Source organism: Petaurus breviceps, unplaced genomic scaffold (genome assembly GCF_028583685.1).
Source record: "Petaurus breviceps papuanus isolate PSGF00001 unplaced genomic scaffold, PetGlider_PUasm1.0 37, whole genome shotgun sequence".
Classification (NCBI taxonomy): domain Eukaryota; kingdom Metazoa; phylum Chordata; class Mammalia; order Diprotodontia; family Petauridae; genus Petaurus; species Petaurus breviceps.
Genome location: NW_027186296.1, coordinates 16,399,263 through 16,416,066, shown reverse-complemented (window position 1 = coordinate 16,416,066; position 16,804 = coordinate 16,399,263). Strand labels below are relative to the sequence as shown.

The following is a 16,804-nucleotide window of genomic DNA, read 5'->3' as shown; positions in this document are numbered from 1 at the left end:
ACCGTGTTTGCTAGAACAAAGTATTGCCCAAAGTCATGCTGTGATAGAGGAACACAGATGATGACCCAGAATTCAGAAGGATTCTGGCTAGCATCTTGCCAGCAAGATCACAGCAAAGTGTGATAGTGCACTTGGCTTTATTAATTTCTGATGTGTGCCACTCTTGAAATTTTCTGGCATTTCCTTAAATTTTCCTGTTGAAAAAAAATTATATAAATACCTAAGGAGATCCTCCCTTTCTTGTTTGAGAATCTCAGCTAGTGGGCCATCAGATTTGGGAGGATCCTAGCTAGCAGTCCAACAGAATCCTCTTGTCATCCTTACTGAAACTCCCCTACTCCTCCCCACCAAAAGTTGCAGGCAATAGACTAGACCTCCTCCAGGCCCTGGGGTCAATTATTCAGCTTTGGAATTTTTGCCTTTAGGCTAAGCTGTCTTAATTGGTGAATTGGTCAGTTAATAAGGAAGTGAAAATTCACTCAGTCCACTCAATTTTACCAGACCATGCCTCCTCACTTTCTATAGAGGTATCCATCCTGGCCATCCCTGCCTTCTGTCCCACTACCTATCCCACTTATCTCCATTCACTCCTCTTTTCTCTCTTCCTCCCAATTTCAATTGTTCTGGGCACAGTAATCACATCAATACTACCATTCCTTCTGGAAAGGACATGTCAGTAGGCTGCCCTACAGCTACACTCACCATCCTAATGTCTCCCCAGTCCATACCTCCCTTCCTTGGCTACCACTCTCTTATATGTGTTGTCTCTCCCACATTAGGATATAAGACATGTCTCACTCTTTTGTATTTGTATCTCTAGTATTTAACACAATGCCTGGCATTGTGCTCTTAGTAAATATTTTTCTGCCTATTCATTTGCTTTTTTTCATGTATGTGTTTATAGGATAAATTAGCAATGAAAGTTATATTACTACATCTTGGTAAGTTTTCTCTATTAAATGAGTCAAACAGAAATAGAAAATTTATTTTCATTAGTCAAAAGAAACAATTCAAAGATGTATGGAAGTACAACATGAAACAATTTGTTGTAACCACAGACTGCTTGGAAGCTACCTACAGCTGTGCACAAACCAATCTGGTGAGCAGAAATCAGGAATGGAGGGATTCTTATTGCACAAAGATAAAAAAAATTGTTGTTGTTCAGTCATCCAACTTGTCATGACCTCATTTGGGGTTTTCTCAGCAAAGATACTGGAGTAGTATGCCATTTCTTTCTCCAGCTCATTTTATGGATGAGGACATTGAGGCAAAAAGGATTAAGTGAATTGCTGAGGGTCACACTGAAAGTATCTAAGACCAGGTTTGAACTCAGGAAAACTCATCTTCCTGACTTCAGTCTGGCACTTTGTGCCACCTAGCAGCTCCATACAAAGTTTAGGTCCTTGTTTTCATGGAGTTTATAATCTAGTCAGTTTGATAAGTAGCCTTAGGGTGCTAGGTCAAATATGTAGAAATCAGACAAAAAAATAAGAAATATCTCAAATTTTTACAAAAGTGTTCAGGCTTGAATGAAATAAACTTTCAATATTTCTTTAAAATTGAGTAAGTAATAAAAAATAAAAGCAATGGTAGTGAACTTAGCAAGACAGGCAATAACAAGATGAAGCAATTCTCTACATAATTCAGGAAAAATACTTGGGTTTTTCCCACTGAAATTGTTTGGATAATTGAAGCAAAAGTGAAATTTATGCCTGAATTATTCAGATAATAATTGCCTTGATTCTATACTTCATTTTGCTATAAGTAGAGATTGTTCCTCTGAATGTATTTTTGGAAGATACACTCTGGCAAAAAGGGATCCCTAAAAATTAGCCTGTCAGATGATGTGCAAAAACAAAGATTTATCTGTAAGAGAAAAATAGGGAATAATCAACAGAGAGGGCACAGCAGTTCAGAGAGACAGATAGAGAGTAAGAGCAAGAGAAGGGGAGAGAAGGAGAAAGAGAGAGAGAGAGAGACAGAGAGAGAGAGAGAGAGAGAGAGAGAGAGAGGCATATGACCAAGAAGACTAGACGATATTTGCACACACACTCACAGTCATTCCTTTTAGTTCTTCCTCATAGAATCAGCTTCTCAGCAAGAAATTAAAGCTTCAAATAGCACCAAGAGCAACTCTCAGTGTTTATAAGGTCACTTACAACTTACTGAAAATGATTCAACTCCTTTTGAGTCTTCTAACAAATTCTTAAAGGTAAAAAAAAAAATCAGTGGCTCCTAATATAGAAAAAAATCTTTAACATAAACATAGTTTTCAAAAAATTCCAAAAAATAATAATCACGGTGTGCACTCTCTTCTACAACATTTCTTTTTTGTCATTTTCATCCTTGTGGTTACTCTTTCTTTTAAAGGATATTATCACCATGAATCAATTATCAATTGAAATGGGGAGATTGGACTATATAAAATCCGGTCCAGTTTTAAATCCCGAGATCTGATGTAGGTTTTACTCTTAACTTCTAGGTGCATTAGTCATATTTACAGATTATAGCAAGTAAGAAAAAAAATTGGGTAGTAAGCAGCTAGAACATTTTTGCAAATGCTTAACATGGCAATTTGACAGGCAAGGGAAATTTAGGCTTAGAGATAGTAGATGGAAGAGAAGCCAAAAGTGTTGGGGGGGGACTTTAGGTAGTCATTTGTCAGGATAGTTGAAACTAAATATAATATTAAGTGTGGGAGACAGCTTCAGAAAATCAAATTATGATGCAACAAGGTTCTGGTGTAAAACTGCAAATGGGGCAACTGCAGGACTGAGTTGTCAACTCGTTTGTTTTTTAAAGCACCTACTATGTGACCTGCAAAAGCTTTCTTAAAAAAAAAAAAACTACTTATCTCCTAGAGACACAATATGACTGAAAATCATGAACTAATATATCAAAAAGATTAAAATAGCAAGTTAGTATAAGGGTACCTTAGTGTCTCCCACTGCATCCTCGGCCATCCCCAGTTGTCCTGATGAATATCTGGCCACTGGACCCAAATGGCTCTGGAGGAGAAAGTGAGGCTGGTGATCTTGCACAGCTCTCCCTCACTCAAATCAAAGTCAAATGCAAATCATGTCATCATTTCCTTGATGTCATGGTCCTCTTTGAAAACGAAGGATAAACACAACCTTAGTGTAATGGATAAGGGACTGGTCTTGGAGTCAGGAAGACTTGCGTTCAAGTCCTACCTCTGATTTACAGATGAGTTGCCAGTCTGCATCTGTGGAGGGAGTTTCCATCCTAGGAATTCCCTACATTTGGACCTCTCAAAAAAATTAAAGGAAGAAAGAAGAATGGTGAGTGTGACCTCAGCCTGTTACCAGTAATCACAACTTGTGAGGGAGAGATGGTCTAAATGACAATAATAAGGACATCTATGACCAGTAAAGTAGGCAGTCTGATTACAAATGGGGAATGAAAGATAAGAGAAAGATGGCTACCATGAGAGGCACACTGGTACCCACAGAGATCCTAAAAGAAAGGCCTTCATTACATTATAGCTCATCTCTCAAAGTTTTATGGGTAAAATGCAAAAAAAAAAAAAAGCAGACTAAAACCTGATAAGATGAGAAGATTTGGAGGGGTAAAAGAAGTACATATATCCATAAAATGCACCAAAGCATGAAATGTGTGTTGAAGGGTAGAAAGGTGACTTGGGAGACAGGCTGAATGCTACCTGATCCTTCTTGGTTTGTCTCAGTGCAATCACTAAGTCTGTTAACAATAATAATGGTTAACATTTATGTAGAACTTTAAAGTTGGTAAAAACCATATAAATACATATCTATGCATATTTATGTATATATATGTTTATATACACATGCATAGCATAATGTATATGCATGCACTTTTATATTTTCTCAGAGATAAGTGCTTTTATTATCCCCATTTTATAGATGGGGAAACTGAGGTAGAGAGAGGTTAAGTGCCTAGGATCATACGTCTAGCAAGTGTCTGAGGAAGAATATGAACTCAGGTTTTCCAGGCTCCACATCCAGCTCTCTGTTCTGTCTTGGGAAGTGCAGAGTGGGCAGGAATCTCCACAATGGTAGTATACATAAAAGTGTATGATTATAAGTGGATTTGATTCTATGATGTTACATGAAGTATCTTCACTCATTTCCCAATAAATATTATATGCTTCAGGAACAGGTTTGGATAGTATATCAGTTATTTGTTTTCCTGAATATGTGATTTTGCTGATGTAAGGTGCACTCAGTGAGGAACTTTCTCTACCTAGGCAGATCAGGACCTTCTCTGACATTAATCATCCTGAACCGTTGCTTGGGGGCATTGAAATGTTAAGTGACTTTTCCAGGATCACAAAGTCAGTATGGGTCAGAGGCAGGATGTGAACACCCCAGGAATCGCTGACTCTGAGGTCAGCTCTCCATGCATACTCATGCCCTGAGTATAGCAACTGATAAAATATTACAAAACGTGGGTGGGGAGGGGAAAGGGAAATGAGACGACCAATGAGATGGAACATGGGGTAGTGGAAAAAGTAGTTTCTTGAGTCAGAGAACCTTGGTTCATGTCATGCCCCCCTCACTCCATGCATGACCTTGGGCAACTCACTTCCTCCAGACTCAGTTTCCTCATCTGTAAAATAAAGGGGTTAGATTTGATCAGCGGTATGCAACTCAAAGATAGACAGATCCCTGCAGCAACATATTGACTTTGGGAACTGCAAATTAATTTTTTGTTGTTGTTGTATTGTATTTCTATTTATTTCGTTAAACATTTCTCAATTACATTTTAATGTGTTTGGGACCTGGAGGTTGACATTTCTAGGAGTAGATGACCTCTGAGGCCCTTTTCAGTTCTAAATCTATGACCCTCTGAGCTATCTGAATTTACTTTGTCAGCATTGACCAGACCTTAAATCCCTTCCCAGAGATCAGAAGAGAGGACAAGGAACTAGAATCTTGGCCTCTGTGTGGTACAATGGAGAGGGGACTGGATTTGGACTCAGAATTTCGACTCCTCAGCTCTGCCACTATCTGTGTGAACACAGGCAGGTAACTAACTTCTTCCTTCTAGGCATGGGTTTCTTCATTCCTCAAATGAAGGGGTAGGAGACTATAAACTTTATGGTCCCTTCAAGTTCTAAATCCATAATCCTATGATTCCAGCTTTATCAGCAACTTTCTGTGTGACATTCTATAAATAACTTAAATCTCTGGATGTCCACTTCTCCATCTGTGAAATTAAACTTTTGTGAAGAGCTTTGAAATCTTCAGCTGAAGTAGACCATATCAATGTGGAGTGCTATTATAGTACTTAAGAACATGTGACAGTTAGGAGCTGATTGAGTTTGATGGGTTTCTCTTCTATCCTTAGGGAGAAAAAAATATCATGATGATATTTAAAAACTCCATAATTAAATTTACTTGATTGCCCTCAAAGGCTTCAAAAAAGATTTCCATTAGCATGAAATAAACACATAATCAAAAGCTGAAAAATTCTTAACATTAACCGAATCCAGGATGGGAATTTTTTTAACATTGTTTATGAAATGGATAGACATTTTTCCCCCTCCCACTGATTGCTGCCCACAAAACTTTAAAATACAACCCTGTTATTACGGGCTGAAATCTTAAGCACCAGGAAATCTCAGCAGCAATAGCATCTCTTGTCTCCTAGAAACCTAAAGCCATTCACAGGGTGAGTTGGAATCATTCAGTCAATAAGTATTTATTGAATGCCTACAGGGTGCACCGGCGTCTGAATCACAAGTGCTGAGTGATTTATTTGAATCATTCAAGGGATTTCTTAGGGGAGCCTGGAGCCGTAGCGAGGGCTATGAGGTACATACAGGGATGCGTTTCCTCTCCTAGCACCGTCCAGGCAGGTGATGAATGAGCACCAGGGATGAGCTCGGTCCTTGTGTTTAGTGTGCCACCAGGGGACGAGCACCTTTGTTTCTCCCAACTACAAAGGCGTAGCTGACGGTCTGGGTGCTGGGGGACAACTGAGTTACCCCCTTCTAAGGGAAAGGGGGCAATCAAGGGTGCTCTGGCTCCGCCCTGCTGGTGCCACAGGGTCAAAGCAGGGCCTTGGCCGCCGCGCACCTGGCCGACCCCTAGTGGTGCCGCCCCCTCAGCACCCCCCCACCCCCCTCCACCGCACCCATCTCACCCCACCATATCCCCCATCCCCTCCCGGACCAGTCCCGACCCGTTCTCGCGAGATCCGGGCAGCCGAGCGCTCGGGGCCTTTTCAAATCGGGATCCGTTACCGCTTCCCCTGCCGCCGCCATTGTCGCGCTCGGAGCCCCCCTCAGCGCAGGTGGTGGAGGCAGCGGCGGGCGGTGGGATGGCGGAGACTGACAAGCCAGAAGTGCCCGGGGCCGCCGGCGACAACACTCCGCGTCAGCAGCTGTCGCCCCCGGAGCTGCTGGAGGAGTCGGGTCAGGAACAGCTACAGCCACAGCAGGAGCTGGAGAAGCAGCAGCCGCCACACGGAGGCAACTCCAATGGCGTTAAAATGTATTGTCTTTTTCTGGGGTTGGGGGAGGAGGGGGAGGTGGGAGAGGGAGGGTCCGGGACGATGCAGGTCTCCCCCTTTCCCGGGGCCTCCCTGCGGGAAGGGGGGGGGTGCCGCGGGGCTGAGGCAGGCGGCCGGACTACCCGAGCCCGAGGCTCTGAAGGAGCCCATTAGGCCTCTCTAGCAGGGAGAACAATACGCCCCCAGAGCGGGGCCGACCCCCTCTCGAGGCCTCCCCCGCGGAGGAGGGCGGCACCGGGTGACGAGGGGTCGGGTTGGGGTGTCCCCGTGGGGAGAAGGGCCGGCTTGTGCACCCCGCGCTGGTCCGGGGCTTCCCCAGCCCGTAGGGGGAGGTGGGGGGGCCGGGCGGCGTTATTCAGATTTATCATCACCGTCGTCATCATCATCATCACCACCATCATCATCATCACCATCATCCTTAATCTCAGGGCCGGAGGTCCTGGTGTCTTCATCTTGCCGCTTCTGTCCAGAGCGAGTGACTTTATGGCCGGGAGTGGCCCATGTTCAGAATCCGCTAGGACTTGCAGGGAAAGTGGACCTCCTTTTTAGGGGGCAGTCATTTAGTGTTCATCACTAGAGCATCCAGCGATGACATCACCTAGCAGCTATCACAATGAGATGATGATATTTTTAAAAGCTTTAAAAATAGATGCTGGGTGTTCCAGATGTCTCCCTGTAGTTATAAGACTTATGAGAGACATGTGTGTATATATATATATATATATATATATATATATATATATATATATATATATATATATATATATGTGTGTGTGTGTGTGTGCACATACATATACGTCCGCATACATGTATGTAGGCAGGCACACAGATTTATATATGTACATATGCCTTTAATTAATTCTGAATTAGGAAACCCCACGCCAGTTCAACGTAATGTGATAGTTCCCTTAATTGGGGAACTTATTTTTTGAATTAACCTTTACAGAAGGGAAGTTTGGTGCTGTGGTGTTAACCTTGGATGCTTTGTGATTATCTTGATGCTGGCTGCTGTGTTAAAAGAAAAAACCCTTCTGTTTACAATAAAACTTTGTCTGCTTATGAGCCCCAATGTTTTATCTTTAAAAAAAAAAAAGGTGGGGCTGGGGAGTGAACTGTTTGAAAACTCAGGGTTGTTTGTTATGAGAAGGTAAGTCCCTCTTCTATGGCAAAATTAAAAGAATTTGTAGGATCATAGATTCAGAGCTAGAAGGGCCTTTGGGGATCATCTAGTTCCAGTGGTTTCATGTTACAAAATCGGGAAACCCAGAAGTGAAAATTATTTGCCAAGGGTCACATAGTTCACTCTCATGCTCTCTGACTTCCAAAGGCAACACTATTTCCACTGCATTTAGTCTTTCCCCCCACCATCAAAACCAACACACCTGTTGTAAATTGTCCCATTTGTATGTGGCCATGAAGAACTTAGTTGAATATGAATTCTAAATAATTTCTGAGTACCTGACAGTTTTGTGAATTACCATTATACTTTTTTGTGAATATTAGGAAGGTTGATCTTGTCATATGACACTAAAATTTTATTTGGCATTTCATAGCCCTTTTGCAATAAAGTTAGAGATACATCAATCTATGAAAACACTTTTTTTAATTCTCAGACATCTTGAAGAAGGTAAGTGATATGTGGACAAAAGGGAAAACTTACTTATTGGTCTTTTAATTAAAACAGGAAAGGGGGAATTTTGTTAATATTTTTACATTAGGGAAATTATTTTCATTTTTTACCCATTGCTAGGCACCACAGACCTTGGAATCCAAGATTTGTTGGGGTCACCAGAGTAAAGGAGGAGGTTAGGATACTTCTCTGTAGCCTGGTATTTAATTTTAGCTTGCTTTAGAGTGGGTTTAGAAAAAGTAGGGGGTCACTTTAGTAGGGCAAATAGAGGTATAAAACTTTAGGTATGATGAAGTTTCAGGGAAATGAAAGTCAATGAGTTTTATTTATTATTTCTACTATGCTTATGACATTGTGCAGTTTGAGGGACTTGTGATCCTAAAGTGGGAGTAGCAAATAGTTGAACTGTTAACTTTGAGGTACAGGTGAGTCTTTCTAGTTTATATGTAAAGCATCCTCAAGACAGTCTGGGCATGAAGATGAAGCTTAAATTGTATGAAATGACATCTACTTGTTGCAACCAATTGCATTTAGGGCCTTTACTGATGTGGTAAATGATGCTTGGGTCCAATAGATCTAAAAGTTGTCAACCCTTATTGTGTCTGCAAGTTCAGGTGGAAGGAGGGGAATTACCTATTTTCTCTTCAGAACTGAAGGAGACTAAATGATATAGGAAATGATCGTGAGTAAGTAGATGAACTAATTTTTTCACACTACCTAGAATTCCACTGAGATGGCACAACTCTCCTGAGGCACTTATTGCTTCATATTTAAATATTGCAGGCCATCCTTATGATCTGACTCAGATTTCTGGACTATTTCGGTAATTTAGTCTGAATTCTACAAAAACTTGATGACTTGGAGCATTATTTTTACTTAAAATAATCTTTGGGAAAGATCATGTCTTGATAAGAATAGCGGTGAACTATTTGGCTATCTTATCAGTTTTAAATGTTCCCTTTCTCAGCGTTGACTGACAATTTGAGTTACTGATTTCTGGCTCGTCTTTGAGGTATATATATGGTGTTTGGAAGTGACTTAGATCTAGTCTTTAAAGTTTGGAGAAAATTGGAACCCATATAGTATAGGGGTTATTATTTCTTGAAATACTGAATGTATGTTTGTGAATGTGTAGGTTATTTGTCAAAATTATTTTCACTGTATATATATACACGCCAAATACTGACCCATTACAGATTTCTATGGAAGCTCCTCAGAATGAGGTAAGGGGTCAATGTCTTGTAAAACTATGGTAGGATTTATTTTCTTGCTATCAGTGTAGCTACACTAGTAATGAAATGTAATTTTTTTTAATCCATATACCTCTTTACCCTGCTACAAGCAGGCAAGTTTTTTGTTTGCCATGATCTTCACCTCCATCTCATATAATCCTTAGCCTCCTTAAGCTCAATTTAGTAGCTGTCTTCTATAGGAAATCTTTCCTGAGTTCTCCAAGTTGTTAGTGCCTGCTCCTTAAATGGTGGTTGAATTTAATTAAATTCAAGAAGTGAATGAAACAAATAGGTAATCACTTTCTTTGTGAGTTTTCTGATCAATACTTAAATGACTTGATTAGTAATCTTTGAAAAAGTCTCAGTTAAAACAGAAATGCCCTAGTTCTGTTACTATGATTAAGCCTGCTAGCTGTATGTGCTACCTGTTCTGCTTTTCAAAATCTGCATATCATGCTGTTACAGCTTTTATTAATTCAGTTACGCTCAAATAACCTTTTTGAGGGTGTAGAGATTAAGAATTTTATTAAGTTTTTTTTTTGCTGTTGTTAAAATAAGTAGTAGGAATTACTAGTAAAATAGCAAGTATCAGTATATTTTGTTTGAGGAAATGGAACTGGATTGACTTTTAGATCTCAAACTATCATGGAGCTCCTTTGATGCTAAGTACTAAAAGTATAGTGGGGGAGAAAAAAAAACTTTAGGTTCTTTAGGCAGTTATTGAGGCTTTTCATTAGTAAGTGAAGTATTGCATGTAGGTCAAAAAATGTTAAAGTTGGCTTTTATATTGCAAGTAAGCATTCTAAGTCTTTTTAAGCTATTACTTATGATTGGAGAAAAATTGAGAAACTCATTCTAACTTGCTTTTTAAAAAAAGATTATAATTTTAAAAGGATGCTCTGAATGTATTATTATATTTTTAAAAATTGGATTATTTCAGGGTCTTAAGTCTTTACCATCAGGAAAAGTGCTTTATGCAGGGGTAGGGAACTTGTGACCTCGAGGGCATACGTGGCCCAGATTTGTTCTGTGAAGCTTGGATTCAGTCAAAGGGCTACACTTGAGGACCTAGAGGGTCATATGGCCTTAAGGCCACAAGCTCCCCAACCCTGAATAGAGATATCAGATGTTTGGTGACTTACTTGAAGAACAATATTTAGAGGTCGAAGAAATGAATAGTGCAGAAGGAAAGTACATTTCATAGTACACAGACAAATAGCAGCTTATTTAAAATGGCAACTGGTATGGCAAATAGCAATAGTATTTTCCATTCTTTTGTTTCTTATTTAAAAGGTCCAGGGATTCCCTTATATATCATTTAAATAATCAGGGGTAATTTTCCTTTTATATTCTCATTCTGGAAATAATTTGAGATCAACCGGAGGCTAAAATCTGTGGGGTTAGAGGAATGTTTGGAGAAACCGAGAGAGAGGTGTCAAGTTGGCCAGTGCTCTGCTTTTGTCATACCTCAGCGAGTCAATGAAATGGCAGCTGAGTTGAACACAGTAGTGTTGATTTAAACTGCCTGCAGCTGCTTGCAATTGTCATTTCCTTGGGACTGGTGCCCCCTCCTGGAGTCAGGTAGTAAGGAGACCCCCTACATTGTGCCAGCTTTAAAGAAGCAGGTTTGAAAGTGTTGATAAAACCAGTTCTCTTGGTTACATTCTATTTCTCACTTTTGTGCTATTCTTAGTTGTAGCTTGCATCAGGTGTTCCCTGTTCCTGAAATTTCTTTCCTCTATTTATTCACCTGTTGACTTCCTACTCATCTATTTAAATAAATATAATTGATATTTTGGTTTTTACATTGCCTACATTTCCCAATGTTTCCCTTCCTCTTTGCTTTCTCCTTTCTGGAGAGCTATACATTATGATAAAAAATTAAAAAGTTGAAAATGTTCATTAAAATAAGCCAACATATTGAAATTATTTGACATTATAGACTTTGTTTCAAACCCATAGACCCCCACATTTGCAGTGAAGCAAGGGAAAATACTTCCACATATCTTTTTTGGGGGACCAAGTTTGATCATAATTTTGCAGGATTTTGTTTTTTGTTTGTTTATTTTCTTTTCACTTAACATTATTGTAGTCATTGTGAATATTGTTTTCCTGGCATTTTGTTTGGTTTGCTTTGGATCAGTTAGTCAATACTTCTTGTATTTATCATATTCATTAATTCTTATAGCACATCAATATTTTATTAGATTCATATACCATACTTTTTTTTAGCCATTTCCCCAATCAATGGGAGTCTACTTTATTTCCAGTTCTTTTGCTGCTATAAAAAGTACTACTATAAATATTTTGGTATATGTTGAATCTTTATTATTGACCTCTTTAAGCTGTATGCCTAGTAGTGGAATATCTAGGTCAAAGGTTATGGACATTTTCTTCAAATAATTACAGATTACTTTCTAAAATGATTGAACCATTTCATATCTCCCTTTGCCAATTTTCTGCCTACCTAATCTTTTAAAAGCCCAACTCAGATGTCACCTTCATGAAACACCCCCTGACTTTCGTGGCCCTTCCTTCCCAACATACCTAACCTCTCAGACCTCATACAGCATTTTTATGCCCGTATCTTATAATAGTAGAGATTAGAGATATCTATATTGGTATCTTTTCTTTCCCCCTCCTCTCCATTAGATTGTAAAATTTGAGAACAGCCATCTTGTTATACATAAACTATTTCTTTCTTGGAACCTGCTCTGAACAGAGTAGGTATTTTAATATTTGTGGTTGTTACTGACCTAGAAATCAGTTTACTCAGTGCTCAGGTTATAACTGTCTGTTAAATCCCACTTATTTTAACCTGACTGTTTTTGTGCAGGGTGAAATATAGCACCGTGGAAAGAGTACTAGATTTAATTCTACCTCTGATGCATGCTACCGATGTGTCATTTGGGACCAGTTGCTGAATTTTTCTTGATTTCAGTTTCTTCATCTTCAAAATGAGAGAAAGGGTTAAACTAGATGTCTTCTGAGGTTCCTTTTAACCTTAGAACTATGATCTTATGATGATAATGGTACATAATTACCATGAACTTATAAAAATTTCAAAAGATTTAAAATAGAACTTGATATTATTTGCCTCATTCCTTTTCTAATATAGATATGCTTTAATTATCATGATTTTATGTATTTTCCTAAAGGCTAATATTGTTACAAAAAAAGCTGTCAGTAAACTGAATTTTTATCAGATTAATTAAATGTTCTTGGAAGTCTTGATATTTTTCCTTTTTTAAATATTTTATTTTCTTCCCTAATTACATGTAAAAACAATTTTCAACATTTGTTGTTTTGTTCTTTTTTTTTTAAGTTTTGAGTTCTAAATTCTATCCCTCTCTCCCTGCCACAAAAAAGTTGCTATAAATGTTTTTATGAAGATAGTTCCTCTTCCCCCCCCCTTTTTTTTAATCTCTTTGGGATATAGCAATGATACTATTGCTGGATCAAAAGGTATGCACAGTTTTATAGTCCTTTGGGAATAGTTCCAAATTGCTCTCCAAAATGGTTGGATCAGTTCACAACTCCACCAGCAGTGCATTTGTGTCCCAGTTTTCCCATATCCCCTCTAAGGTTTATCATTTTCCTTTTTTTTTTTTTGTCATTTTAGCTAATCTGATAAGGTGTGAGGTGGTATCTCAGAATTGTTTTAATTTTCATTTCTCTAATAGTGATTTAAAACAGGTTTCTTAAACTTTTTCCACTCCTGATCCCTTTTCGTGTTTTAGCAGCTTTCTTTGGTGTTGCATAGACTGAGGGCATGGGCAGTGCAAAGTGTACATAGGCTTTGTGTTCAGAACCAAGGCTGCAGTGAAGTTGCATGATGCGAGATGGGCAAGCGCTGCCAGAAACACCTAGGATTCATTATCTGTTTGAGTTTTAATTAATTTTTGGACTTTGCACATTCAGAAAACTTACAGTTGCCAAATTTTTGTGTCCCCATATGGGGTCACAAACCCACACTTTAAGAAGCACTGATTGAGAGCATTTTTTCATATGACTATAGATAGCTTTGATTTCTTTGAAAACTGCCTGTTCAGATCCTTTGACCATTTCTCAGTTGGGCAATTGCTTGTATTCTTACAAATTTGACTCATTTCTCTATATATTTGAGAAATGAGCCTTTGTCAGATATACTTGTAAAAAATTTCCCCTGGTTTTCTGCTTTCCTTCTAATCTTGGTTACATTGTTTTTGTTTGTGCAAAACTTTAATTTAATGGAATCAAAATGATTCTTTTTATATTTTGTAATGCTCTGTATATCTCGTTTGGTCCTAAATTCTTCTCTTCTCCGTAGATCAGACAGGTAAACTCTTTCATGCTATCCTACTTGGCTTGTGGTTATCATCCTTCATGTATAAATCATGTGCCCATTTTGACCTTATCTTGGTAATGATGTGAGATGTTGGTCTATACCTAATTTCTGCCATGCTGTTTTCTAGTTTTCCTAGCAATTTTTGTCAAAAACTAAGTTTTTGTCCTGAAAGCTTGGATCTTTGGGTTTATCAAACTCTAGATTACTGTGGTCATTTACTGTTGTATGCTGTGTTCTTAATCTAGTCCATTGATCACCTCTCTTTTTCAATTTTTGTTCTTTTTGGAGAGGGGAAGGTAGGGCAAGTGATTGCTCAAGGTCACGCAGATAGTAAATGTGTCAAGTGTCTGAAGCCGTATTTGAACTTAGGTCCTCTATTCACTGTGCCATCTAGCTGGACCCACCCCTCTTTTTCTTAGCAAGTACCAGCCTGTTTTGATAATTACAAGTATTGCTATTTTCTGAAGCAAAAAGTACTTGTGTAAGAGAAAGTCCATATCTTCTTATGTTGGATTTGCTTAAAGTAGGGGGTACATGGCTTGCTATAATAGTCTTAGATTAAAATTTATTAACTTATAAAATTATACTTTTTTACTTATGTACTTTTAACAGTTATGTTGTCGTAATAGATAAAATAGCATAACATTATTGGTGTAAAGCAATGAATCATAGCTTACAGTTAAAAACGTAAGACATAGGAAGGTTAAAGGTTGTTTTAAGAGCACCAGTCAATAAAAACTGAGAACAAGTTCACTTAAAAGAGTTTTTTTTTTTTAAGAAGTGGTATGTGTGAGGAGAGTTCCTGTGATCCAGATTATTTCCTGGGAATGGAATAAACTATACAAAGATGAGAATACTACTTATCATTTAATTAATAAATTTCACTTTGGAGAGCACTAATATTAGTTATATTGCCTGAAAAAGGGATAGAGTTTTGCTTTCTGTCATAAATTACCTTCTCTCTCCTCTGTCTCTCTCCTTTACTCCTTCAGTCTTGTAAAAGGAGTGTTGGGATTTATTAGGTATTAGGTTAAGCAAAGAAAACTTACCTGGGAATTGGGAAACTCATATTCAGGGTGCACCAAGAACACAAAAGTCCCAGGTGATTCTCTAAGATTCTAAGTTGAAGAATAGTTCTGGTTCAGAATTGTGTTGATAGAGGGATTTTTCGGATTGAGATTTCCATATACTGATGAAATCACAAAAGAAAAATGATATGCAGAACTTTATGGCAGTTTAAATATTTGCAGCCTGTTGGTATATAGGTCCCAAGTGAGGATTTGGGCACCATATTTTGAAATGGAGCTAGGTTAATTACTGTGCTTTGGGCAACACGAGCTAGAAATCTGAATCCTCAGCTTCCTCTCTAGAATCAATGCCAGGGAAGTGTTTTTTGAACTGTCAAATGTGAAATATTTACTTGAATGTAGATTGTTGCTTTTAAAGCACCGCTAAATTTTCCTCTTCTTTTTTTTTTCTTAAATTTAGGGAGAATGATGACTCTGTAAAAGAAGAGAGATCTGACTTAAAAGAAAAATCTACAGGAAATAAGAAGGCTAATAGATTCCATCCTTATTCAAAAGACAAGAATTCGGGGACTAGGGAAAAGAAGGGTCCTAACCGTAACAGAGTTTTTATTAGCAACATCCCATATGACATGAAATGGCAAGCTATAAAAGATCTTATGAGAGAAAAAGGTAACTATTTCTGAAATAACCCACTCTTGATAAACCATTTCATATAGGAAAGGGAGAGAGGGGGAAGTAGAATATAGACATTTTTCATTCCCAGGAGCCTCAGACTCATTTTTGAAATTAAAAAAATTTTTTTTGAGACCTGAATTATCTTTCCCTCTTTTTTCACATGAGGCATCTGAATTGCAAGGTAGCATATGTAAATTAAATAGCTATATTTCACAATATTAGTGTTATACTAGAGAGCCAGTATATATGTATGCATATGTAAATTATATACATGTGTGTATGATATATGGGTATATATGCATACATATACCACCATGAATTTTGTTAATCAAGGGTTTGTCTACAGTTGATGTTTTTTCTAAATAAAAAGAAAACAAAAACAATATGGGGGTATTATATTTGTTAAGCAATACACTTAGCGAGCTAAAGTATGAATAAGGCCTGATTTTTTTTTTCAAAAGCTGTTTTGTATTTTCTTGGAGGAGTCTGGAATCTGGCTGTGGAATTAATTTTGTTTGCCTTGTCATGACTGCCATGATGCTGTCTCTTCTGTTCTTTATAAAAATTGCGTTACTGCTGTTGCAGTTTTGATATCAGAATAACCTAAAAACCCTAAACTTATTGCATTTAGATGGTTTGGGGGGGGGAATCATTTTAATACTTGATCTTGCAAAAGCTAGTTTTGTTTATCTTTTGATAATTTGAGTTTCAAAAAGTTCTGCAAAGTATGCACTTGTCTTTGAGGCTGCTCCCTTTTAATAAATAAAAACTTTGCACTGGTGTATCTGTTGTAAGGTGACAACTATTTGACTGGTTTTATTCATTGAACTCATTTAGAAAGTGTGTGGCTTGCTGTGAAATATGACTTGTAAATTTAGTTTACTGAAGGCAAACATGATTGAAGACATTCAGGTAGAAAGTCACCTTAAAACAGCTGTTGTGTCTAGGATGACAAAAGTTATTTGAAAAGTGCTAATGTTGATGTTTTTAATTTGATAGGTTAAGGGACTATCTGTATATCTGCATTTGTTCACCAACTATATCATGCTGGCCAAAATATGATCTGTAGTATGAATTAGGTTAAATATAGTTGTTTAGCTCTTTTAGAGAATGTGGATGCTGTACATTTCTGAAAATTAGTTAAATTTATTATAGTCATTGATAGGAGGTATGTTGGTCTGGTTTTGATTGTTGGTGAATAATAGGTGCTTCTCTGTAGAGTTGTGCACAGGGGCACAGTAAAGCAAGATATTGGTGTTTAAATGCATTGTTTCTTGGTATTTTCCTTTTGTATGTCTTATGTAGTTGGTGAGGTTACATACGTGGAGCTCTTTAAGGATTCGGAAGGAAAATCAAGGGTAAGTGCTGTGGGGCCATAATCTGCTAGAGGTTTAAA

General features: G+C 38.0%; 1 protein-coding gene across 1 annotated transcript in view; it reads left to right on the top strand.

The window, feature by feature from the left end:
* The first annotated feature begins 6,148 nt into the window (after positions 1–6,148).
* Positions 6,149–16,804, top strand: part of MYEF2 (myelin expression factor 2) — a 54,158-nt gene continuing 43,502 nt past the window's right edge. The window contains exons 1-3 of the mRNA XM_069097984.1: positions 6,149–6,497; positions 15,194–15,402; positions 16,714–16,766. Coding sequence (XP_068954085.1) covers positions 6,325–6,497; positions 15,194–15,402; positions 16,714–16,766 — 435 coding nt within the window. The 5' untranslated portion in view covers positions 6,149–6,324. The remainder of the gene's footprint in view (positions 6,498–15,193; positions 15,403–16,713; positions 16,767–16,804) is intronic.